At 38.7% G+C, this 23,414-nt stretch overlaps 1 protein-coding gene across 2 annotated transcripts in view; it reads right to left on the reverse strand.

The window, feature by feature from the left end:
- LOC127424299 (inactive carboxypeptidase-like protein X2) overlaps positions 1–14,229 on the reverse strand; it is a 42,291-nt gene extending 28,062 nt beyond the window's left edge. The window contains exons 1-6 of one of the 2 annotated variants that reach the window (XM_051669341.1): positions 14,001–14,229; positions 9,033–9,107; positions 8,677–8,886; positions 3,551–3,850; positions 3,274–3,405; positions 3,082–3,171 (exon numbers count right to left, since the gene is read on the reverse strand). In XM_051669341.1, the coding sequence (XP_051525301.1) occupies positions 3,082–3,171; positions 3,274–3,405; positions 3,551–3,850; positions 8,677–8,886; positions 9,033–9,107; positions 14,001–14,151 (958 nt within the window). In that variant the 5' untranslated portion in view covers positions 14,152–14,229. Of the gene's footprint in view, positions 1–3,081; positions 3,175–3,273; positions 3,406–3,550; positions 3,851–8,676; positions 8,887–9,032; positions 9,108–14,000 lie in introns of both variants that reach the window. The other variant, XM_051669340.1, reaches the window with a different exon arrangement.
- Positions 14,230–23,414: the final 9,185 nt, after the last annotated feature.

The raw sequence follows: 23,414 nt of genomic DNA on the forward strand, positions 1-23,414 counted from the left end.
CACGTATCATTATTCTGGGAGATTTTAATAAAGCTAATCTCAATCATGATACAAACAACACATCACATGCTCCACCAGAGAAAGAAATATATTGGACTTCTGCTACACCACTGTAAAGGATGCATATCGCTCTGTCCCACGTGCAGCTTTAGGACTCTCTGATCACTGTCTGGTTCATCTCCTCCCGACCTACAAACAGAAACTAAAGTCAGCTAAGCCTGTAGTAAGGACTGTAAAGAGATGGACCACTGAAGCAGAGCTGAAACTACAAGCCTGCTTTGACTGCACTAATTGGAGTGTTTTTGAGGCTGCAGCCACAGACCTGGATGAGCTAACAGATACTGTGACATCATATATCAGTTTCTGTGAGGATATATGCATCCCTACTAGGACATTTTTATCATTCAATAACGATAAACCATGGTTTACAGGAAAACTCAGACAGCTTCATCATGCCAAAGAGGATGCTTACAGAAGTGGGGATAAAACATTGTACAACCAGGCCAGGAACATACTTACTAAGGAAATCAGAGTGGCTAAAAGAAGGTACTCTGAAAAGCTGAAAAAAACAGTTTTCAGCCAACGATCCTGCATCTGTGTGTAAAGGCCTAAAAAGCATCACCAAGTACAAGACACCTCCCTTTCGCTCTGTAGAGAGTCAATTAATGGCTGATGAACTGAATATGTTTTACTGCAGGTTTGAAAAGCCCAGTCTCACACCCCTCCCCCGCTCTGATCTTCACTTCACACGCACACCAACATCTCCTGGAAGCAACATCTCCACATCACCATTCCCTGCTGCTTCAAATGCTCCGCCATCATTGCAGTCCCCAAAAAACCCAAAATCACAGGACTTAATGACTACAGACCTGTCGCTCTCATGTCTGTAGTCATGAAGTCATTTGAGAGACTGGTTTTGGCCAACCTGAAGGACATCACTGGACCCCTGTTGGATCCCTTTCAGTTTGCTTACCGAGCAAACAGGTCTGTGGATGATTCTGTCAATATGGGACTGCATTATACCCTACAACAGACCTGGGACTTATGCAAGGATCCTATTTGTGGACTTCAGTTCAGCCTTCAATACCATCATGTCTGATCTTCTCTCAACCAAACTGACCCAGCTCTCCGTGCCCATATGTGGATCATCAGCTTTCTGACAGATAGGCAGCAGCTAGTGAGACTGGGGAAACTCACATCCGGGACCCTCACTATTAGTACTGGTGCTCCTCAGGGATGCGTTCTCTCTCCACTGCACTTGACTCCACTCCCTGTACATGAATGACTGCACTGCAAAAGACCCCACTGTCAAGCTCCTGAAGTTTGCAGATGACACCACGGTCATCGGCCTCATCTGCGACGGTGACGAGTCTGCTTACAGATGGGAGGTTGATCAGCTGGCTTTCTGGTGCGGTCACAACAACCTTGAGCTGAACACGCTCAAAAGAGTGGAGATGATAGTGGACTTCAGGAGCAATACTCTCGCACACCACCAAACCCCCCACCCCTGTGCACTGTGGCAGCAGTGGAGTCATTCAGGTTTCTGGGCTATACCATTTCTCAGGACCTGAAGGGGGACACCCACATAGACTCCGTTGTGAAGAAGGCTCATCAGAGGTTGTACTTCCTTCACCAGCTGAGGAAGTTCAACCTGCCACAGGAGCTGCTGACACAGTTTTACTCAGCCATCATTGAGTCTGTCCTGTGTACATCTATAACTGTCTGCTTTGGTCCAGCCACCAAATCAGACAGACGGAAACTACAACGGACAGTCAGGACTGCTGAGAGGGTTATTGGTGCCCTTCTGCCCACCCTCCAAGACCTGTACATCTCCAGAGTGAGAAAACATGCAGGTTGAATGCAGGTTGAATCACTCTGGACCCCACACACCCTACCCACTCCCTCTTTGAACTGAGCGCCAGGACATCCAGGCACACAAACAGTTTTTACCCTCAGGCCATCTTCCTCGTGAACAATTAAACTGCCTCAGGACTCCCCCATAGTGCAATAATGTAAATACATATCTCATGTACATATGTAAATTCACATATTTAATTCAATAACTGTACATACCCCTACCTTGCACATTTATTACCACTTGCACATGTACATACGCCATTCTGTTATATGTCCTATTATTTGTAAGTCTATTTATACGCTTACCTTGTTTCATATTCTGTGTCTTTGTAATGTTCTGTGTGCACTTGTTTCTCCTATCACCAAAAAAAATTCCTTGTGTATGTGAGAACACTTGGCAATAAAGCTCATTCTGATTCTGATTCTGAAAACTGTATATAAATGTGGTTAGAAACAAAAGATTATTTAAACCAGTAGACCAGAGACCAGAAACATCATGAGCAGGCTTCAAGGTAGCAGTGAGAAGTTATTTAACAAAATTCATGGCAAAAAGATTCAGACGTATGATATATGGTAAGTAAAATCATTTTATTTCAGACAGACAGAACAATAAAGTTGTTAGAGTAGCTCTGCAGCTAGTCAGCAACTCGGTGTGACCCAATGCAACAGACACTTTCAGTGTAGACAGCTTCACTGATTATACTCTAATGGGATCTAATTGCTTTTGACGTGATGCAACATTCCCATTCCATGTGGACAGGATGTTAGGCCACGCCTACAATAATCTGCTTTCACATTGACTTTGACACATATTCGCCTCTCATCCACAGCATTTTCCTCCACTGAAAACAGAGCTTTCGAAAACACATGCCTAGGGAACAATGATGTTAGGAAACTAAAACCTGAGTTTTCCAAGGAAAATGGATTAGTGTGGATGGGGCCTTAGTTCCTACAAGAACTCCTAAGAACTCTGACTGTCAATGGTTCCTTCAATATCCCTTCAATAACCCAATAATCTTAGAAGAAAGGCTTTGAGGCTTACTGTAAGTTCCTTACATACTATAGATAGGACATTTTAGGCTCTTTAAAAGGGTGCCTGGATGATTTTCAGAGGGTTATGTTGGTGTTGCAGCTGAGGAACCCCAAATGGTGCCTCAAGTATTTTTTTATTTAATTTGTCTTTTTACATGTACTATCAAATGAGAACCATAATTGAACACTTACATCTTGCATCCCAGTAATCATCATCAGTATGGTGGCCAGTAATCACGGGGGTTGTAGGTGTGGGCTCATCCACCTTCCAATAGTCAACATCTTCTAACAGAGTAAAGTAAGCACAGTGATAGTCAATTTATTAAAATTAACACACACACACACAAAAGATGTTTACCAAAGCATACATGATATTATGCTCACCTATGTCAGGATAAGGTTGGGCATACTCATCTGTATCAGGAGGAAAATCAGTTGGGTAATCTATTGGAAAAGTTGTTGATTTCTCTGTTGGAGGGTATGTGGGCTCTGCAGTTGTTGTATCTGCAGGAAAATCTATGGATACCAAGTGGTCTTTGTGAGTACAAATTCTAATGGGGGAAATTCACTGTAAATAAATTGTGCCAGCTGATAGCAGTGTTAATTTGCATGTTCTTTTGCATTGTTTTTGCATGTGTTTCATTAAAGCAATTGTGCAAACCTTCATCCCAGTACTGGTCTGGTTCAGGATCATAAAACTCCTCATCATACTCAATGGGTGATGTGGTTGTAGGTGCTACAGTGGTGGTGGTGGTGGTGGTGGTGGTGGTGATGGTGGTGATTTCTTCTCTGTTCTTCTTGCCTTTCTTCTTCCCACTCTTCTTTCCTTTGGGCTTTTTGGTGGTTTTCTCACCCTTGGGTTTCTTGGTGGGCTTGGGAGCTTTGGGTTTCTTTGTGGGCTTTGGCTCCTTCTGTCTTTTTCCTCGTCCCTCCCTGTCTGTTTCTCTGCGAATTCTCTTCACTTGAGTGAGAGGGATATAAAGAAGCCATCTTGTTATTTTAAGCAAGTGAGACAACTCTAGTCCAGTTTATAGCTCAGTCGTATACTATAATCACACAACATTTAGGAGCTACAGTTGTAGTTGAAGGTAACTCTGTGGTTAGTCTCAGCCTCTGACGGCGCGCCATCTACAAAGACCATCCACAGACTGTTTACGGACTGTCTGAAACATATTGTGCACAAATAGGCCACTAAGCTGCGGTCAGATTGGTTGGCCACTTAAGTCAGTGTGCACCAGTTTTTACCAGTCTGACAGCCAACAAATCTGACTGATCACACTGTGGATTCAGTGACAACAGGTCAAAAGTTCTGCTATTGAAATCAGTCTGTGCTTTCCCGAAATTCAAAGCAATACCCCCAGTGGCTAAGCTGGAAGTGTTGTATGCCAGTTTCCATGTGAAATGTCCACAGGGTGGCACCAAAAGTAAGTTGTATTTTTAGTTTAAAATATTGTATTTACAGTCAATAGAATTGCAAATTTAATTAACCCTACACCCAAACCCCAAGCTTAAACCTAACCATCAGTGAAGTAAAAATATAATTTTAGAGCAAAAATGCAATATCGAAAAAGGTGCACATCATTGTTTATGGGACTCGATTACTTCCTGGTTTCTATGGGACCAGAACTTGTGTCTCGGAGATTGTTCATGCAGCAAGCTATCAGTAGCACCGCAAGGAAAGGTGAACATGTTTATATTGATGCAAAAATGTGTGATGGATGATGCCACTTGTTTGAAATTTGGCAGAATGCGGTCGATTTCAGGGTACATGAACATTCAGAAAAGCATGTTGATTTCCCATGTTCTTGTTGAACATTGTAAAAGATGAAGCGAGAAGCAGTTTTCCTTCTTAGGTGAGGCTTTATTCTTTCCTCTTCGCCACACCACTTTACAGTTTACCTTGAAGCACTAAACTAAACACTAACACACTCTGCTTTCACAATAAACTTTCACTATTAAAATCCTTGCTCTGGCTCGGCTCTGTCGTATCCAGTCTCCCTCTCGACTAAGTGCTGTGTCGCTCTATTTATGCCGCTCTCCCCATGCTCACTGAAATTAGAGACAGGTGTTAGACATAATTTAGCTCAGGTGTAAGCGCCCTTACCGCTTTCTCTCTCTCCGGAGAGATGCTTGACCACACCCCCGCTGCCACAAACATGTACATGTCATGTTTACAAGGTACCAGGCAGCTACAATAGGCACTTCAGAGGAAGATGTAATCGCTGAATTTGTCAATATTTGCAAGGTTCGTGCCATCAAATCTTTGGAAGATATTCAACATTATGTTTGAGGCACTTAAGCCCAAAGTATACTTCTGTCAAACGCGAATGCGTACAGGATGCGTGACGCAAATCTCGTCATCAGCAGAGTGCGTGAGCACTGAATGCGCACAGCACGATTTTTCTAACCGCATGTCTTTGAACGCGCAGAATGTGCATGCCACTAGAATTATTTGCACTAATTAGTGTTTCCACAAGGTGGCAACACTCACATTTGAGCCTATGTTGTCACATAGAAGCGCTCGAAAAAGATGTAATCGCCGCTAAACAAAAGGAGACAAAGGTAAAAACTACAACAATGGATGTGCACGTTAAGAGCTCGTGAGTAAGGAGGTCAGGAGATACCTGTAATTGTGTAACTCGAGTCTGAAGGACTATAAAGCCATCTTCATGGGTCTAAACTCCTAAAGAGAAATAGTCCGGCGTCTCATAGCAGTTGTAGTGTGCATGCGCCAAATGCCTGTGTATGCGCACACAGTCATATGGAGTGTACTTTGACAGGCTCGCGTTCGACTGTAAGCAGACGCTGAGCGAGAAGATATCGTTGAGCACACATGTATATTCCACTTTGTTCTCAGAGTTATATGCAATTTCATATTTACCCGCACCTAAACATCACGTAAAACAGCTTTGCTTGGTTGTTTCACATGTCAATCAGATGGTCTCTTGCTGTCTAAGTGAGCAGTTCTTGGCTAGAATAAGCTACAAAGTGGACCAGACTTTATGCAATAGTCAAAAGTCATGCTCTTCGAATATGGAAAATGAGAAACATTTGGGTCAGTTCACTTCCATTACCTCAACATAATTTAATCAACTATGAAAAAATTATCCACATTTGGCCAGACTTGTTTAGAAGCATTTTCCACCAGTTTACAAAATCATGGTTCAAACTAAAAGCAATGTACTTCATCCTCTGATTTACAACAGAGAGGAGAGAAGGGTTACTTAACATTTAATCAGTAACAGTTATGTCTTCAAGACCATTAAATGAGGTAATGTCTGAAGTCTAATACCTTCACAGTCTTTTTTCATAATAGTGACACAAAAACAGTTTAACAGGGTCACATTGTCACAAAACCAGGTTGAGAAACATTCTCATCAGATGTCTGAAAACAGAGGATGTCATTCCAAGCATGTCAGTACAAATTATGCATGTAAACAATAAACATGTAACAAAATATATCTATGAAATATTATAAACACAGCAAAAAAAGAAACGTCCTCTCACTTTCAACTGCTTTTATTTTCAGCAAACTTAACGTGTAAATATTTGTATGAACATAAAAAGATTCAACAACTAAGACATAAACTGAACAAGTTTCACAGACATGTGACTAATAGAAATGGAATAATGTGTCCCTGAACAAAGAGGGGGTCAAAATCAAAAGTAACAGTCAGTATCTGGTGTGGCCACCAGCTGCATTAAGTACTGCATCTCCTCCTCATGGACTGCACCAGATTTGCCAGTTCTTGCTGTGAGATGTTATCCTACTCTTCCACCAAGGCACTTGCAAGTTCCCGGACATTTCTGGGGGGAATGGCCCTAGCCCTCACCCTCCGATCCAACAGGTCCCAGATGTGCTCAATGGGATTGAGATCCGGGCTGTTCGCTGGCCATGGCAGAACACCGACATTCCTGTCTTGCAGGAAATCATGCACAGAACGAGCAGTATGGCTGGTGGCATTGTCATGCTGGAGGGTCATGTCAGGATGAGCCTGCAGGAAGGGTACCACATGAGGGAGGAGGATGTGTTCCCTGTAACGCACAGCGTTGAGATTGCCTGCAATGACAACAAGCTCAGTTCGATGATGCTGTGACACACCGCTCCAGACCATGACGGACACTCCACCTCCAAATCGATCCTGCTCCAGAGGACAGGCCTCAGTGTAATGCTTATTACTTCGACAATAAACACGAGTCCAACCATCACCCCTGGTGAGACAAAACCATGACTCATCAGTAAAGAGCACTTTTTGCCAGTCCTGTCTGGTCCAGCGAAGGTGGGTTTGTGCCCATAGGCGATGTTGTTGCCGGTGATGTCTGGTAAGGACTTGCCTTACAACAGGCCTACAAGCCCTCAGTCCAGCCTCTCTCAGCCTATTGTGGACAGTCCGAGCACTGATGGAGGTAACTTGGGCAGTTGTTGTTGCCATCCTGTACCTGTCCCGCAGGTGTGATATTCGGATGTACCAATCCTGTGCAGGTGTTGTTACACATGGTCTGCCACTGCGAGGACGATCAGCTGTCCTTCCTGTCTCCCTGTAGTGCTGTCTTAGGCGTCTCGCAATACGGACATTGCAATTTATTGCCCTTGCCACATCTGCAGTCCTCATGCCTCCATGCAGCATGCCTATGGCACGTTCACGCAGATGAGCAGGGACCCTGGGCATCTTTCTTTTGGTGTTTTTCAGAGTCAGTAGAAAGGTCTCTTTAGTGTCCTGAGTTTTTATAACTGTGACCTTAATTGCCTACCGTCTGTAAGCTGTTAGTGTCTTAATGACCGTTCCACAGGTGCATGTTCATTAATTGTTTATAGTTCATTGAACAAGCATGGAAAACATTGTTTATACCCTTTACAATAAAGATCTGTAAAGTTATTTGGATTTTTACAAAATTATCTTTAAATACAGTGTCCTGAAAAAGGGACGTTTCTTTTTTCACTGAGTTTACAGTATATGCAATTTCAAGACGTCATATTTATAGATGGAATACATGTGACCATAATGATAAAAATCTAATGATAAACTTTGTAAAATTTATATTTTTGTAATGTACCTATTTAGAAGGTGCCCTGTATAATTAACAGCATTAGCTGATAGGGAATTTTTTCACGTATAAGCAAAATGGACATTATAACTGAAATATACCCATATGATTTGGAATCGAAATGAAATCGGAATCTAATCGAGAGCATTTGAATCAGAATAGAATCAAATAGGAAAAATCTGTATTAATACCCAGCCCTAGCTATGAAAGTGAATGGTGACTTCTATCATTCTGCCCAACATTTCCTTTTGTGTTTCACAGAGGAAAGAAAGTTGTATGGCTTTGGAATAACATGAGGTTGAATAAATGATGATGAAATTTTCCTTTTTGGATCAATTATTCCTTTAAGTGATCAAATGCAAAACTACACTTTAAAGTTTTGGGGAAAACACTTTAAAGTTTGGGGAAATAACCTCACTTAATCTCATAAATCCGCCAATTCTGGCTTTACCGCAACACTGACATATCAACTGTGTCTACAAGGATGTCTGGATACACTTTGACAATTCTCTCCAAATTCCAAACTCATGATACCTCACTACTCATAAATTCCATTATTCAAACAGCCTTCTCCGGTTACTTTTGCTCCAGGTCACATAAAGTGAAAGCATTTCTCAAAGTAAGACAAAAACAAGAACCTCAGAACTGGATTGTGCAGGCCGGACACTTGTTCATGTCAAAATATTTGTAATAATAGGTTAAATAATGTGACAGCTTGATAATCGTGATTTAAATACTTACAAAGAATTTCCAGATTGGCTGTAGCTTGTGATTTATTGTCTCTGTTTCTGGCCACACATGTGTATATCCCAGCGTTGTTCAAATTGGCACTGAGAACCATGAGAGAGGACAAAGACCTGCCATGTTTGTGCACCTTGAGGTTCTCATGGTTTCTTAGAAGTTTCTCACCATTTGGAGAAAACCAGTCAATGTCCTCTGCATTTCCAACAACTGAAAAAGAAAAAGTGATTGAATGACAGCTTTAGCCTCAGAGCTAGTTCAACAACAAATGCATATCCAGCAATACCATTCTCATGTTTATCTTTAGCTGCAGCTTCTTGCAGTTTTTTAAATTCATAATGCAAAGGTCCTCTCACCTTTACACAACAATCTTTTGTGCTGTCCAACTTCAATCTCAGCATAAGGTGGGATGATCTCCACTTGCAGAAGGCCTAGAGAAACATAATTACAATTGTTCTTTGGCTTTTGGTTTCCACATTTTTACACATTGGCAAATAATGTTTAATTAATGCTACACTCTAATACACAAAGACACCAACTGTCCCATTCTAAAGTTCAAGGCCCTCAAATATTGACACAGATGCTTTGGCTCTTGAAGCTCATCCTGTCCTGTCCTGTCTCAAAAGGGCAGTTTTGTCCCTGCTGGGAATGCTCCAGATTTTAAACAACATTCCTCATTGTTGCTTTGACATCATTACACACACAGAGTTAGACCAGGACCCCAATTCTCAGGAGTCTCGGTGCAATCTGGTAGAAGTTTACTTTTCTGTCAATCAACACTGGCTGGGAATGGAGAGGATTTCAAAACATGAGAGGGATTTTTCTTCTTTTTTTTTCAAAGAAACAGTCCTTTCCTTGACCAATGAGGACGTTGATTCAGAAACAGATCTTTCTTGGAAAAATCACGGTTACCAATTTGGGCCTTTTTGCCATTTTTATTGACATGAAAAGGAGAAATGAATGCAAAATTAAAACGAGGTGGGAGCAGGATTGGTATATGACTTGAGCTAGATTTAAAATCATGTTGCCTACATCAGCATCACAACTCAACATGTGCAATAATCACTAAGCCACAGCTCTGACCAAATCAGGAGAGTTAGTGGGTTTCACTGTTTCTTCCAATGTAAGTGATGGTAAAACTCTCTTAAAGCAAAACAACACAACACAACATAAAACAAAACAAACCTAAAAAACACCATGTGTCTACTGAAGAAAAACGTTCTCATACAATTCGTATCGCACCGCAGGTTTGTGTCCTAAAAGTTGTTTTTTCACAGATTGGTAAGGAACGATTTTGTCAAGATATATCAAACATCTGACCTCATTTAGCCTGACATTCAGTCCAAGAGTAATACTGTTATTCATTCGAGCTCTCAAACAGTAGCAGCAGAGGCAAAGCCTGGGCTGGTGCACATGTGTGTTTGAAGTTCAGCAGTGCTGGTTTACTGTAGCATTTTCAAAATGAAGTGCCACAGATGGACCAAAATCACCCAATACTCACAACAAAGCCTACAGTCATTTCCAAGACAAATAAATCTTAACTTAGCATGAGAATTCGATAACTATATATATATATATATATATATATATATATATATATATATATATAAAAAGACATAAAAAAAAGAGTTCTTTAACCCAGCTTAAAATGGGTTAAATTCTTTCCACAGTTATTTCCTTATCTACGCTGACTGGATAAAAGGACTAGATGTTCTTTGCAATTTGATGATGTCATGATTTAATAGCTGTCAGCTTTGGGTGTGTTTAACATGGTTCTTAAAGCTGAAGTGTGTAATTTCTGCACCACTAGTGTCACTGAACAGAATTGCAAAAAATAATGATCTTGTTTTCAAACAAGTTCCCCTAACACTCACCTGTCTGCCATTAGTTGGTGAAAATAGTTCCTCCCTAAACTCTTTATATATTATTATTATTATTATTATTATTATTTTTTATTTTTTATTTTTTTTTGTATATCAGAGAAAAACATACACACTGACCAAGAATGATACCAGATATCAATTCTGAACACAAATACCTTAATTTTCCAAAGTTTACATTTAACAACAACTATATACAATATAACTTGGGGGGCTAACACATTATAAGACAAAGACAATATCTTACCTACATTTTTTCTCACAGTTCAGTAAAAATCTGACCGTATGGGTTTAATATATTCAGTCCATTTAGACCAGATTAGGGAAAAGGAATCAGTCTGAATTTTTAAAGAAAAAGAAAGTTTTTACATCACATATATATATATATATATATATATATATATATATATATATATATATATATATATATATATATATATATATATATATATATTATGTATTATATCTATCCATTCTTCAGCAGTGGGCGGCTCTGGTTTCAGCCATTTTCTTGTGATTGTTTTTTTACTGGCTGCCAGAAGAATCAACATTATTTTCTTATCATTTTCATCCCACCCCTTGAATGAAATGTTACCCAAATATAGTGTTTCACATTTGAAAGGAATTACCGCCCCAAAGATAGCTTCCAAATTCATCTTAATCTCTTGCCAGTAGGGAAGAAGCCTTTGGCACTCCCAAAAAATATGGTGGTGATTAGCTTCACTTTCCCCACATGATCTCCAGCAGCCTGCACCTAACCCCTGGTATCTTTTCTGAAAGGGAGTAGTAAAAAATCATATAACATTTTTCCAGCTAAATTCTCTCCACGTTGCTGAATTTGTGGATTTTCATGGTAATTGACAAATATTACCCCAGTCCTCCCTAGAGATAGTAAGGTTCCCTTCTTTTTCCCATTTCTCTTTTACATATAATGTATTTTCCGGTTTAGCTTGGAGAAACCCTTCATATAATTTTGAAACCACCTTAATACATGGGTGAAATGTACATTCTGGTAAGAACAACTTTATTATTCCTATCTCGGTTGATTCCAATAATGGCTTAATATTTTGGTCGATATAATGTCTTACTTGGAGATATCTATAGAAATCACTTTGACTGAGTCCATACTTCTCCTTCATGGTCAAAACTTTGAAGTATTCCCTTATTGAAAAACGTGAGATAATTTGAAATACCATGTCTAGCCTAGGTTTGGAATCTATCATCTGTTCTATTTGGGACAAAATCTGTATTAAATGCACACCATCTTAGAATTCCGGATGTATCTTCTAAACCACATAATTCTACATCCTTGTGCCAAATTTTTAATGCTAGGTTAATCCATGGATTTGTTTTATCAACTAATCTATTCTTTAGTTTATTATCCGCAATCAGAGCTGCTAATGGAATTCCTTCTATCATTTTGCTCTCTATGTCCTTCCATGTAGCCGAGAACGATGGACAACTCCAACAGACTAAAGGTCTTAATTGGGCTTCATAACAGTATAGTTGTAAGCAAGGAAGATTTAACCCACCTCTTTCTTTTTTTAGTTGTAGTGTTTTATATTTTATTCTAGGTTTTTTACCTTGCCATAAAAATCTTGATATTCATTTATCCCATTCCCTGAACTGTTGCATCGGTATTTCTATTGGAAGTGTCTGGAAAAGATATAACAATTGTGGTAAAATATTCATTTGAACAGATTCGACTCTGGAAATTAAACCTAAAAATGGGATGAGGTTCCATCTTAGTAAATCCAATTTTATTTTCATGTTTAGAGGACCATAATTCAAATTAAATAGTTTTGAACAATCACCAGTTAAAATGACTCCTAAATATTTAATTGATCCTGCATCCCGTTTCAAATTACATCTCCCTTTAATTTGTGGTGGGTCATAGTTCCTCCCTAAACTCACGCAATTGGTTGAACCAATGTTGCTGTGTCGGAATCCTCAAACACACAATGCTTTTGATATTCATTGTTGTTTGATTTACATTTTTGGGTGTAATCAACCCTACAAAGGACTTAATTATACAAGTAGTTATCTCTGAATATTAAGCTGGAATATAGGAGAAAATATTTTAACATAAAAAATTACACAAGCCAGAAACATAACTCTACACAAATACATGAATGCAGACGCTTCCAGCTACGCAAGGTCAATTTCGTGCGTTATTGCATTACAAAATGTGTCAGACCGCAATTCATAACAGTATTGCATTCTCAATGATTTTGCAAGGGCCGCTTGTGAACAGTCTGCTTCTACAGCTTACCTGAATATTAATAACACATTTGTTTTTGTGGCAAAAACTTTTGAAGGTAATTCCATCACCCCCTTGAGCACTGAGGTTTGTTGCTGCAACAGTAATACAAGAACGCATGTACTGTATGTATGAATAATTGGACCGCGTGGTGGCAATGCATTGACCAAGTGCTCGGGTCTGCATCCTTGAGTTTATGTTTACGCCCTTAAGCATTAAGTAAAAAGCAGCCAAAAAGCTTTATTTAATTTTGACTGCAACACTTATGACAATATTGTGAGGGGCAATGTCAAAGTCTAACCTGGACCCCTATCCAGGGAATGCCGAAGAAAATTACACAGTATTACTGCTAAATAAAAGTAAATACAAACACTGTTCCTTGTGGGTTCTATGGGGTAACTTATCCATTTGAGGATGGCGCCTCTGTTTTTCTCATTACTAAGTGATTTCAATAGTCTGTCCAGTTTCTCAGCTGAGTCTGCATCCCTGTATTTACTGGAAATACTGTGTAATTGAATGTTAATGGTTGCCATTAGCCATAATTTCCCAACCTTGGAAAAAACCATGGCAACATTAACTCTTGAACCCTCTAGCCCATAATCAGTTTGTATTGCAAACTTAATAAAATGATTACATTGTGTCACATTCTTTTAAAACACCCAAGGACGAGACTCTGCACAGAGATAGTTTTCCAGCATCTCCATTCATCATAATGTGTCAGCAAAATATTTCTTTGTTTTGGATTAAGCAGCACTTTTCTTCTGCAGTGAGTTGGCTTCCTAAACATGGCCTAACGCAGGTGCAAGTATTGAGAATGCTACTCTTCTTGGAGCTGTCACTGAGCTGGAGAGCTTTGCTCATGTAACTGCGAGAACTTTGGCATCCTTTAAAACGATCTCATTCATCATCCCTGTCTTTTTGTACAGTAGCACTCACACTGTGTTGTAAACCATGTTATATCTATTGTTCTATGCTGATACTTAGTCTAATAGCACTAGGACAGCACTCTTGCTCATGTGATATTGCTTAAATGAGCAAAATATAATCTGTCAAAGTAAATGTAAAGTGCCACTGGTAAACTACATGGAAAGTTTTATGTGATTGTATCCAAATCACAAAGAATTTATGATTAAAGCTGAGGTCATATCTAAACTTGATAAACCAAAGCATTTACTCTTCTGTACCTGCTCCAGATGTTGCCTTTGATTCTGATTCACCGTCTCCTTTATCCTGGTCTGTCAGTCCATTTACAGACACCCCAAAAACCTGCGTCCAGTGAAGCAGAATGGTCAGACACAGAGCTGACAGTGCTGCCTGGTCCCTCAGTCCCAGCATGCTGCCTTTTTCACAGCTGCAAACGCTGTTCCAGAAGAATTGATCCACAGACAGAGTGTTTAGGAGGAGAGAGTGAGAGCTAGTTGGGGAGAGATAATGAAAGAGAGAGAGAAGGAAAGGGAGGGACAAGCACATGAGGAGCTGTGGAGGAAGGGAAAAAACTGAAGAGGGGGTGAGTCAGTGAAAGAAAGAAAAACCCTTCAACTTCAAGGAACTTTTTATTAAATATACTTTTTTATTTATTTTGGGGGCTGTAAAGGCGAAGAGCGTTTTTTTAATGTTAAAATACTTCCTTGTATTCAAATGTAATTTACTGAGTCAGCTATGAGTAAGCCATTCATAAAACAATAAATGTAAACAATGGGGGGAATTCACTAAGAATGAATTGCGCCCAAAGCGCTGTTTATTTGCACGCGTGTCTGTGCTGGTTTGGTGCTCGATTCACTAAAAGAATTAAGAAAATCAGGCAATTGTGCAAATGCGGCCACAAAATCTGTGCTGAATGCAATTGCCACAGCGCAATCTTTAATATGTCGAAAGTGGACTTGGTATGTGCAAGGTTATAATGCTCTTCTCCATTATTTAATCCTTAACACTGCAATGATCAGTAGAAAATGCACACAAACTTCTCTTTTAAATATAATTCAGCTTATCGCCTGCTTTGCTTATAGGTGGTAAAATTGTAATATTATTTGCACAGGTTAAAAAGCACATAGCTTTGTGAATGAAGTGCAGTCTACTGTATAATGAGCCCCCCAATATTTATACCATAATTAATGGAAACACGTAAATGCTTCACGCTGCAACCCCCCCAGTGTTCAAGCCAAATCTACACCCATGATCATAGCCAACTCAAGAACAATATGGTGAAAACTGGTTCTTTGGTGAACCTAAAGTGCTGAAAAGGACCATTTAAGGGTCTTTATTTTAAGAGATCTAGACTCAAAGGTAGGACTGGTGCCCTAGACAGTCCTTAGACAGACATGCCTTAGACAGACATGCAGTCAGCTGAATAAACACATTATTATTCACTGGAGACGACTTAAGAGATTCAACAGGTGTGGTAAGAACCCTGCACAGACATACAGCATACAGCCAAAGTCCAGAATAACACAGGACCACTGTATGCAATATTTTGATAGGTTGTAGGCTAGATTAAATTATTCTACAATATTTCCTAAAAGAGCACATGTAATATGAAATACAAAAGTACAGAAATATTCCCCACATTTCAGTCATGACAACTCTCAGAAAGATTTAGTTGTTAATGTGGGTATGACATTATGAAGATTTTGGTCTTGGTTGACTAGATCTGCTACGCTGCTGCTGCTGCAGAGCAAGTACGAAGACTTCATACTGACAGAACATACACAGACATACTTAGAATGTAGACACTGCTGCTGCTACATAATTAGACAAATACATCAAGTGCTGCATGGAGAATGTAGGACATGCTGCTGCAGCGCAATCAGATATACATTCAATCACTATGTACCATATTTAGACAAGTGATGATAGGGAGGAGGAGGGTTTCAGAAAAACTCCAAGAGCAATTTAAATGTTAAACAAAGAGAGACAGAACAGTACGTAAATTGATTGGCTACCCGATTACATGTCAAAGGACCTCTGAACTTACACCATGCGAGCCGATTGGCTTACAGATAACAATCAGCTTGCGCCATGTAAAATGGAGGGCGGCCAGACTGGAGGGAGGTTTCATATTGTAGAGCACATCAAAATGCGTTCAGCAGGAGATGCGGATATAAACACGGAGACAGCGCGGGCAGCGTACGTTGATGGAAGAACTGTCTGCCCCAACCCAACCCCCAATTAACCGGAGTGGGGCCCGCTGAATACGTTTTGTAGCGGGCCCACAAATTTCTAACTGCAGCCCTGGCTATGCTATCCATGTTCATTTTAAAGCACTTTACACTATCAATGTCTACAACTGTCAAATTTGAATCTATATTTAAGAATCCTAAGGAATATTAGAACAAACATATTGACAAAATTGATACTTAAACATAACTAAGAACTTCAAGTGTCCTGAGCAACATCCAAGCAATATAATGTTCCTCTGGGCATTCAATATCCTTTAAAATAATGCTGAAGTGCCTATAATTGCTCCAGTCTTGCGAGCTCAGTACTCTTATTAGCCTAAAGCTGAAAATCCAGTGACAGCCAAAAAAGAGAGAGGGAAGAAGAGAGTAAACAAGAGTGGCTGGGGGAGGGTAGAGATAAAGAAGAATTGAGGAATGAGAGAGGACAAGAATATTATTAAAAATATTGTTTTGGAATTTGTTGACCTGGATTAGCATTTTGGCTGCTCTAGTTACACCAGATGTTCCAACCAAACTGAAACATCTGCGATATAACTGTTATTCTAGCCAGAACATTGTTACTTTTCATTTAGAAGATGCTCATGTCCAAAGTAACCTTCGCTCTACTAATAGCATTGCCTTATAAGACATTCCTCTCAAACAATAACACTTGAAATTGTTAACCAATTCTTAACCATTCTTAACCACAACTTTGAAATGATGCTTTACCAGCGGTTAAAAGCAGTCTTTAAAAAGATGATAATCCAGGGTTAAGCACTGTGCGAATAGCCCTAACTAGTCCTAACCCCAACCCTATCCTTAACCACAACCCTACATACCCTTAATATCAGAGGTAAATGATAGGTTCATAAGCAGCCTGATCTCATGACATTTACGTGACCATGGCCACATTTTTGCAATTCAAAATTACATGCTGTATTACACATTTGGCTGCAGTTTCCCAGTGAAATGTCCAGCGGGGGGCGCCTAAAGCAAGTAAAATTATGCTGTAATCATGCAAGGCTTTTAAGATACATTTTAGATGGAGGTTTTAATGAGTAAAATGTACCTCCTTAACCTAAAACTTTAACCTAATCCTAACCAATAGTGATCTAAAATCAAATGAGAGGTAGACACAAAATAGACATCCTTACCCTAAACCTAACTGATAGTGTTTTAAAAGCAAATGTGACATGAAAAGCACATTTTCTGAAGCAACCACGTCATTTTGTGTCGCTTCTATGACACTTTTATCTCACGTGTCAGCTTGTGAGTTTAGATGGGTCCAAAGCTTTCGGGTCCAAAGTCCAACAGTCTATGAGGTGAGCAACAGTGCAAGCTGTTAAAAAACAAGATTAAAATTTTATATTTTTTCAAATGATACATAATAGTAAGTGTTTCGATATCATAACATAGCAGTTTGTGAGTAATACTGTGAAAAATAAATGTTTAAAGTCATAATAAGCCATTGTATACTCGTGATTTGTGTGCAAGTGAATAAAATGCACAGTTGTTGTAGCGCCTCTAGTGTTCATTTCACCACAAAACAAAGAATGTGGCAGGTAAAAGTCAGTTTGCAAAAATGTATTTATAGTAACATTCCATGAGACTATGTTGCTCATAAGAATGTTGCTTAAGCCGAAACCCAGCCCTAAACCTAATCCTAAACTAAACTACCACTATATGTGACTAATACATGTCCAATTTGGCAAAATCATGGTAAGATATGCTACCAATAACCCCATGTATTGTGCTAAAGGTGGAGAATTTATGCAGCAGACTAAACTATACTTTAGTCTTGGAATGTCTGGCATGACAGCCACATATTTTCAATGAAACTGCTGTCGCATGTGGTACTAGTTCTGGTAAATTCATCCAAAAAAAAATTCACATATCCCAGTGTACAAGAATTAAAAGTCAGTCTGAAGTTTAAATGTTATTTCATTACTACTAAGTTTATGATGATGGAAGCTTTGAAGAACACTCTCAGAAGAAAACTATACTTATATACTTTTAGAGTATACTTATCCTCTAATCAATAATAATGTTGTGAGGTAAGGATTTTCAGATATGAATTTTAAGCTGAATCTAAAAAAAAAAAAAAAAAAAAAAAGGTTTGTTGTAAAAGGTCAAACATAGACTAAAATCTTCCCTCTTAGAAAATTCCTTCCACCTTCCCGAATGGAATTGTAGTTGGCCTCCAGTGTCGCAGACTTACGTAATATTCCCATGGTGGCAAGGAAATGGCAGCGATATGGAAAAGACACCTCATCTATCATTCTCCCAAACACACACACACATGTTGGTGCGGCTATCCTTATGAGGACTCTCCATAACATAATGATTTTTATACTGTACAAACTACAGATTCTATCCCCTAACCATAACCCTAAACCTAACCCTCACAAAAAATGTTCTGCATTTTACATTTTCAATAAAACATCGTTTAGTATGTTTTTTTAAATGATTTGAATTATGGGGACATATAAACCACATTTATAACATAATACCCTTGTAATTACCAGTTTGTAACCCCAAAAAATGTCCTCGTAAACCACCTGCCCACACACACGTTGGTGCAGCTATCATTATGGGGACTCTCCATAGACATAATGATTTTTATACTGTACAAACTATAGATTCTATCTCCTAACCCTACCCCTAAACTATAATTTATATAATTTTATAAAGATAATATAAAAATAATTTGATTTTGAACTTTGATCAGGTGAAACAACAATCAGACAATTAAGTTTCCAATTAGATAAAATAATGTTGTTAATAATTTGAAAATAAATACAAATTATCACATGGCTAAGAACACATTTGTTATAATAATAATAATAATAATACATTTATCCCCATTTGGACCCCAATATATATCCTGTATAAACCACTAAACTGTATATGTATTAGTTTAAATTGAACTGCATCTCTGCTTAGTCACTGAACTGACTGACCACGATATGACCTGCGATGAACCACGTCTCCAGACCCCAGAGGGGATTGTTAGGAGAGTGAAACATATAAAAGTACTGAGAGAAGGAAAAAGGAGAGAGGGGGAGGGAAAGAAAGAGAAATAAAGTTGGTAGAGCAAAGTGGATGCAGAGAGCGAGAGAAATAAAAGTTATGAAACACAGCGAGAGGAGGAGGGGATATTAGCCAGACGGCTCCCAAGATTCAGATGGGGAGCAGGTTGTCACACATTCGCAGTGATCACTAAACAGGAAGCTTTTGTGAAAAATGGAAACTATGCAAAATATTGCCCAAAACTATTGTTTGATATCTTTGAGTTACCTTTTATTCTTCTGCTGTTTCATGAATCGTTTTGTGCTTCATAATTGTTTTCCTGTTTAAATTTAGCTGAAAAGCCATTAAATACTCATTAAGTATTCAATGGCACGTTCCCATTGTCAAAAACATGCCCCACTATTGACAATAAAAGTCAATGTGAGCTGTATCATAACGGTGGACATATTCAATAGTTTTTTGTATCCAAGACTAACAGTTATTTGCTAGAATACAGCTAAACCCTCGTGTGGTCAACATGTCCATCAGCTTAATCATGGAATCGTCAGCGTTCTTCTCTGACTCATGACTCATGACTCATGACTCAGACAGGTTTCTGCGGAAAGAAAAAAAGAGATTTAGCACAACCACAGAGTCTGTCCCAGCTTTCTTTCCCCCCCTCTGTCATTGTGTTTGATAGGGTGAGGCTGGAAGACTGGGAGAGGGGGTCATGGTGCGCTGATGTGTGAAAGATGTAGTCACCTCTATAAAAACAGTGGGCAGTGACCTGCTTTTCGCCAAACCCTGTTGCGAGTAGACTTAGCGCATGCTTGCACGAAAATACCAAAACTACATGGCCATGTCCACTGACTTTGCATGTATGACTTATGCCACAGCTGTGCTTAGTGCTAGTGCTTTTAAAATAGGGCCTATAGACACATATGGCAGAAATACAGTAGTATGCCATTCCAAACTCAGCCTGAGAGATCGGTCTGGACCAGTTGAAAACCACTGTTGTTACAATTCTGTGTCTACACTGTACTGTATTAATAGGTTAATATCAGAGAAATGTATTGCAAATTTAAGAATAAACACATGCAGCTGTGTCTTTTTCTTCCTGATAATAAATATTAAAAGACTTTCTCGAATCTTCCTGGATTCCTTCAAAGTCTCCTCCATAAATTAAGAACAGCGCCAATGATCCTTTCATTGTTTAATTTAAATTTGGTCCAGACTTGTAATAGAAACTGCTGAGTAAATATTACGATTTAACCCTCCCTTTTGCTTGTCTGTTAAAATGGTGCATTATACTTCTAAAACTGTGGTTGTGTTGTGAACCTTTTATTGCAGAGAAGTGAAAGTTTTACTTTAAAGTTGAATGGTCTAGTCTTTAATGTGCTACTAAAAAAAAAGTACATAAAAAAAAAAAACAACAATTTTGTTCTTTTATTCCTAGTGAAAATACTGTTTGCTCTGTGTATGTGTGTGTGTGTGTGTGTGTGTGCACAAACCCTGCAAATAAATGGTTTGGCCATCATGTTTGTCTTTCATCCAGACAGGATGTCATCTGGCATAGGCATTTCAAACAGAGAGAGGCTCTTCAGCCTAGCCAGAACCAGACCTCAGCCAGAGCTGTTCTGGAACTAAAAGAGAACCATTTTTTTCTATTGTGTTGCAATGTTTACTTATTTAAAAAAAAAAAGAGAGAGAGAGAGAAAAAAAGTCATTTTATTTTTGGTCTACTCCCAAAAAGAATACAAAGCAAGAGTTTACATTTAGAACACACTTACTGATAAAGCACGTCTATGCATTCCAATGGTAGCACCTTTTTCTTTTACACACCTTTTGTTTTTGCTATCATTACTGTTACTTTATTACATTAATAACTGCCATTATTACATTAATAACAACTGGCATTCAATTACCTAAATTGACTAAAACAATGCTTAATTTGACTATTGTTTAACATTGACCAATAGCCCATGCAACATTGGTTATATCTGGAAAGCCATTTTAGAGGTGGAGCCGGTTATTACATTATGATGAAAGATTACAAAGGAAAAAAAAATTCTTTATAAAGTTTTGCACTCAAGAATTGCACACATCAAGACCAAGAACATGTAAAGAAAGTAAACAGGGTCTTTTTATTTCATGTTCACTTACACAAGATCAGAGGTTATACTATTTTTTTTTTTTTTTTTTTTAAACAGCAAGGATAAAACGTGCTTTTAGTGCTGTTAAAGACAGTTGTCTTCACAAAACATATTGAATCTCTTCTTCCCTCTTATGTTGAGATTTTTCTCCCTGCCTCACGCTTTGGCTCTCAACCAAGTTGAGGGCGAGATGTTTGTGCTGTTTGATTCAGAATTTCCTGAAAGAACCACCAGCCCTTCTTTAAACTGTGTCCTGATGGACGAGTCTCGTCCTGCAACCCTGACTCAGTGGCAGAGAGACAGAGTCAGACCCACTACCAGAGTGTGTGTGTGAGATTGCCAAAGCAGCAGGTTTACATTTGATGTTCTGATGTGTCAGCCAGGGTAGTGGAGGCCAGACAGCTCAAGGCTCCCTTAAGGAGCTGCATATATTTAATTATATGCAAGGGAAAACATCAGATTAAATCAACATTTTGACTTTAATCTGAATACCTCAAAACACAAAGTCTACTCTATAGTTCCATAGTATTAAAGGTATAAAAGACAAAGCCTTTCCTTATATTGAGGATGAGATGGATTCTACAAACTTTTATAGTATTTATAGTAACTTTTAGAGCAAGAAGTGCTTTTTCACCATCGGGCCAAAAAGTTCTGAGCATGGTGATTAACAGTTCCAGTACCATTTCCACTTAAACACATTTCAGTAAAGTACCATTGCAAACCGTTCCTGGCCCGGATTTCTCAGTACTGTTAGTTAATCAATCTGTGGAATGGATTTAAACATGGTAAAAAAGTGTTTAATGGAGCCGAGAGTACTACACTGTTATCAATACCGAGCGCAACAGTGCCCGCCCACTTTTTCAGCCGTCTTGGACTCCAATCCCATGAAGTGCTGTGAATGACGTAATCGAATTAAAAACTATGGAACAATATAAAACTAATGATTTAAAGATGTTATTTTTAAGTATAGAAACACTGGTTTGGTGGATCTTGCTGAATCGTGGAAAGTGTAGTTCTTCACCTGGAATTTCGCTAGTAAACATGATTTTTAAACAATAAAGTTGAAATAATGCTCATGGCTTCAACGAAGGCATATACCACCGATCAACAATCTCGGAGCTCACGGTAGGTCTGTCTTTAATGCCATATATAGTGTGAATGATACATGGCATTGAAAGCTTGAGTGCAGTTCAGATTCTATCAAGCAAGAATTCAATGTACTTCATGTGGACACCAGAAAATGGCAAATACTCTATAAAGAAACCAAGAGAGAATTCTCTCCAGATGAAAACCACAGTTGTTACTCATAAACGGTCCGGATATGAGAAAACACATTCAGTGTGAAAAACATTTGCTTGTCTGTTTCTGAAGGGGTGCCTCTACATTACAGCAGCAGTCTGACCCCTAATGGTAAACCAACACTATTACAATGCAAAAAGGTCCCAAGATGATACAGACATTTCCAGCTTTGTTGTAAAGAATTGCAACGTAACACTTTTTTTTTTAAGTTGCATTTATTTATTACTCTTCATACGATACATCACTGTACCACCGCATATATTCTGAAATATATTTTCATTATAAAATAGGGATTCTACAACCAAGGTTAAGATATAGTAAAATGCTCTGAGGGATTATACCAGACAAAAACAACTCATCTCAAAATGAAGCAAAGGACTTCATCTGTTTTGGGTTTGTATTTTTTTTTTTTTTTTTCAGTAAATCAAACAGCAGTGTTTCTGAAATGTAATCTGGTTGGGCCACATAAATTAAGTATTTTGGAATGGAGAAGGGGTAAATTAAAAAGGAAGATACTAACATTCAGGACTGTAAGATCTCTCCAAACCAGCTTGATATCTCAAACCCAGTCACAAATGTTCCTTTTGGTCCAAACAAATATTGTGCCATAGTAGAGTGAATTGTTTTTGACATACTGTAACCATTCACGAAAGCACAGCGAATACCAAAGGCCACAAAATTGTCTGATTTGTTTCAACATCAAACCAATAAGATTGTTAAAAACATCCTCCAGCAAAGGTTTGCGTTTCAGCGTGTAAGACTATGGTTTTCACAAACAAGGGCTATAGAAATATATACTGTAGAAGTCAATATTTTGCAGTGCTGCATTAGTGTACATACATACATACATATACATTCCCAAGCTAGGTAGATTACTGCAAGAGACACCACACACCATTTTGTGCTACGACATGGAATCATGGCTGTCCTCAATAAAATGTCTGCCCAGAAGAGATTTGTCTGAAGCCTGAGGTATGCATAA

The sequence above is a fragment of the Myxocyprinus asiaticus genome, chromosome 33, assembly GCF_019703515.2.
Source record: "Myxocyprinus asiaticus isolate MX2 ecotype Aquarium Trade chromosome 33, UBuf_Myxa_2, whole genome shotgun sequence".
NCBI classification, from domain to species: Eukaryota; Metazoa; Chordata; class Actinopteri; order Cypriniformes; family Catostomidae; genus Myxocyprinus; species Myxocyprinus asiaticus.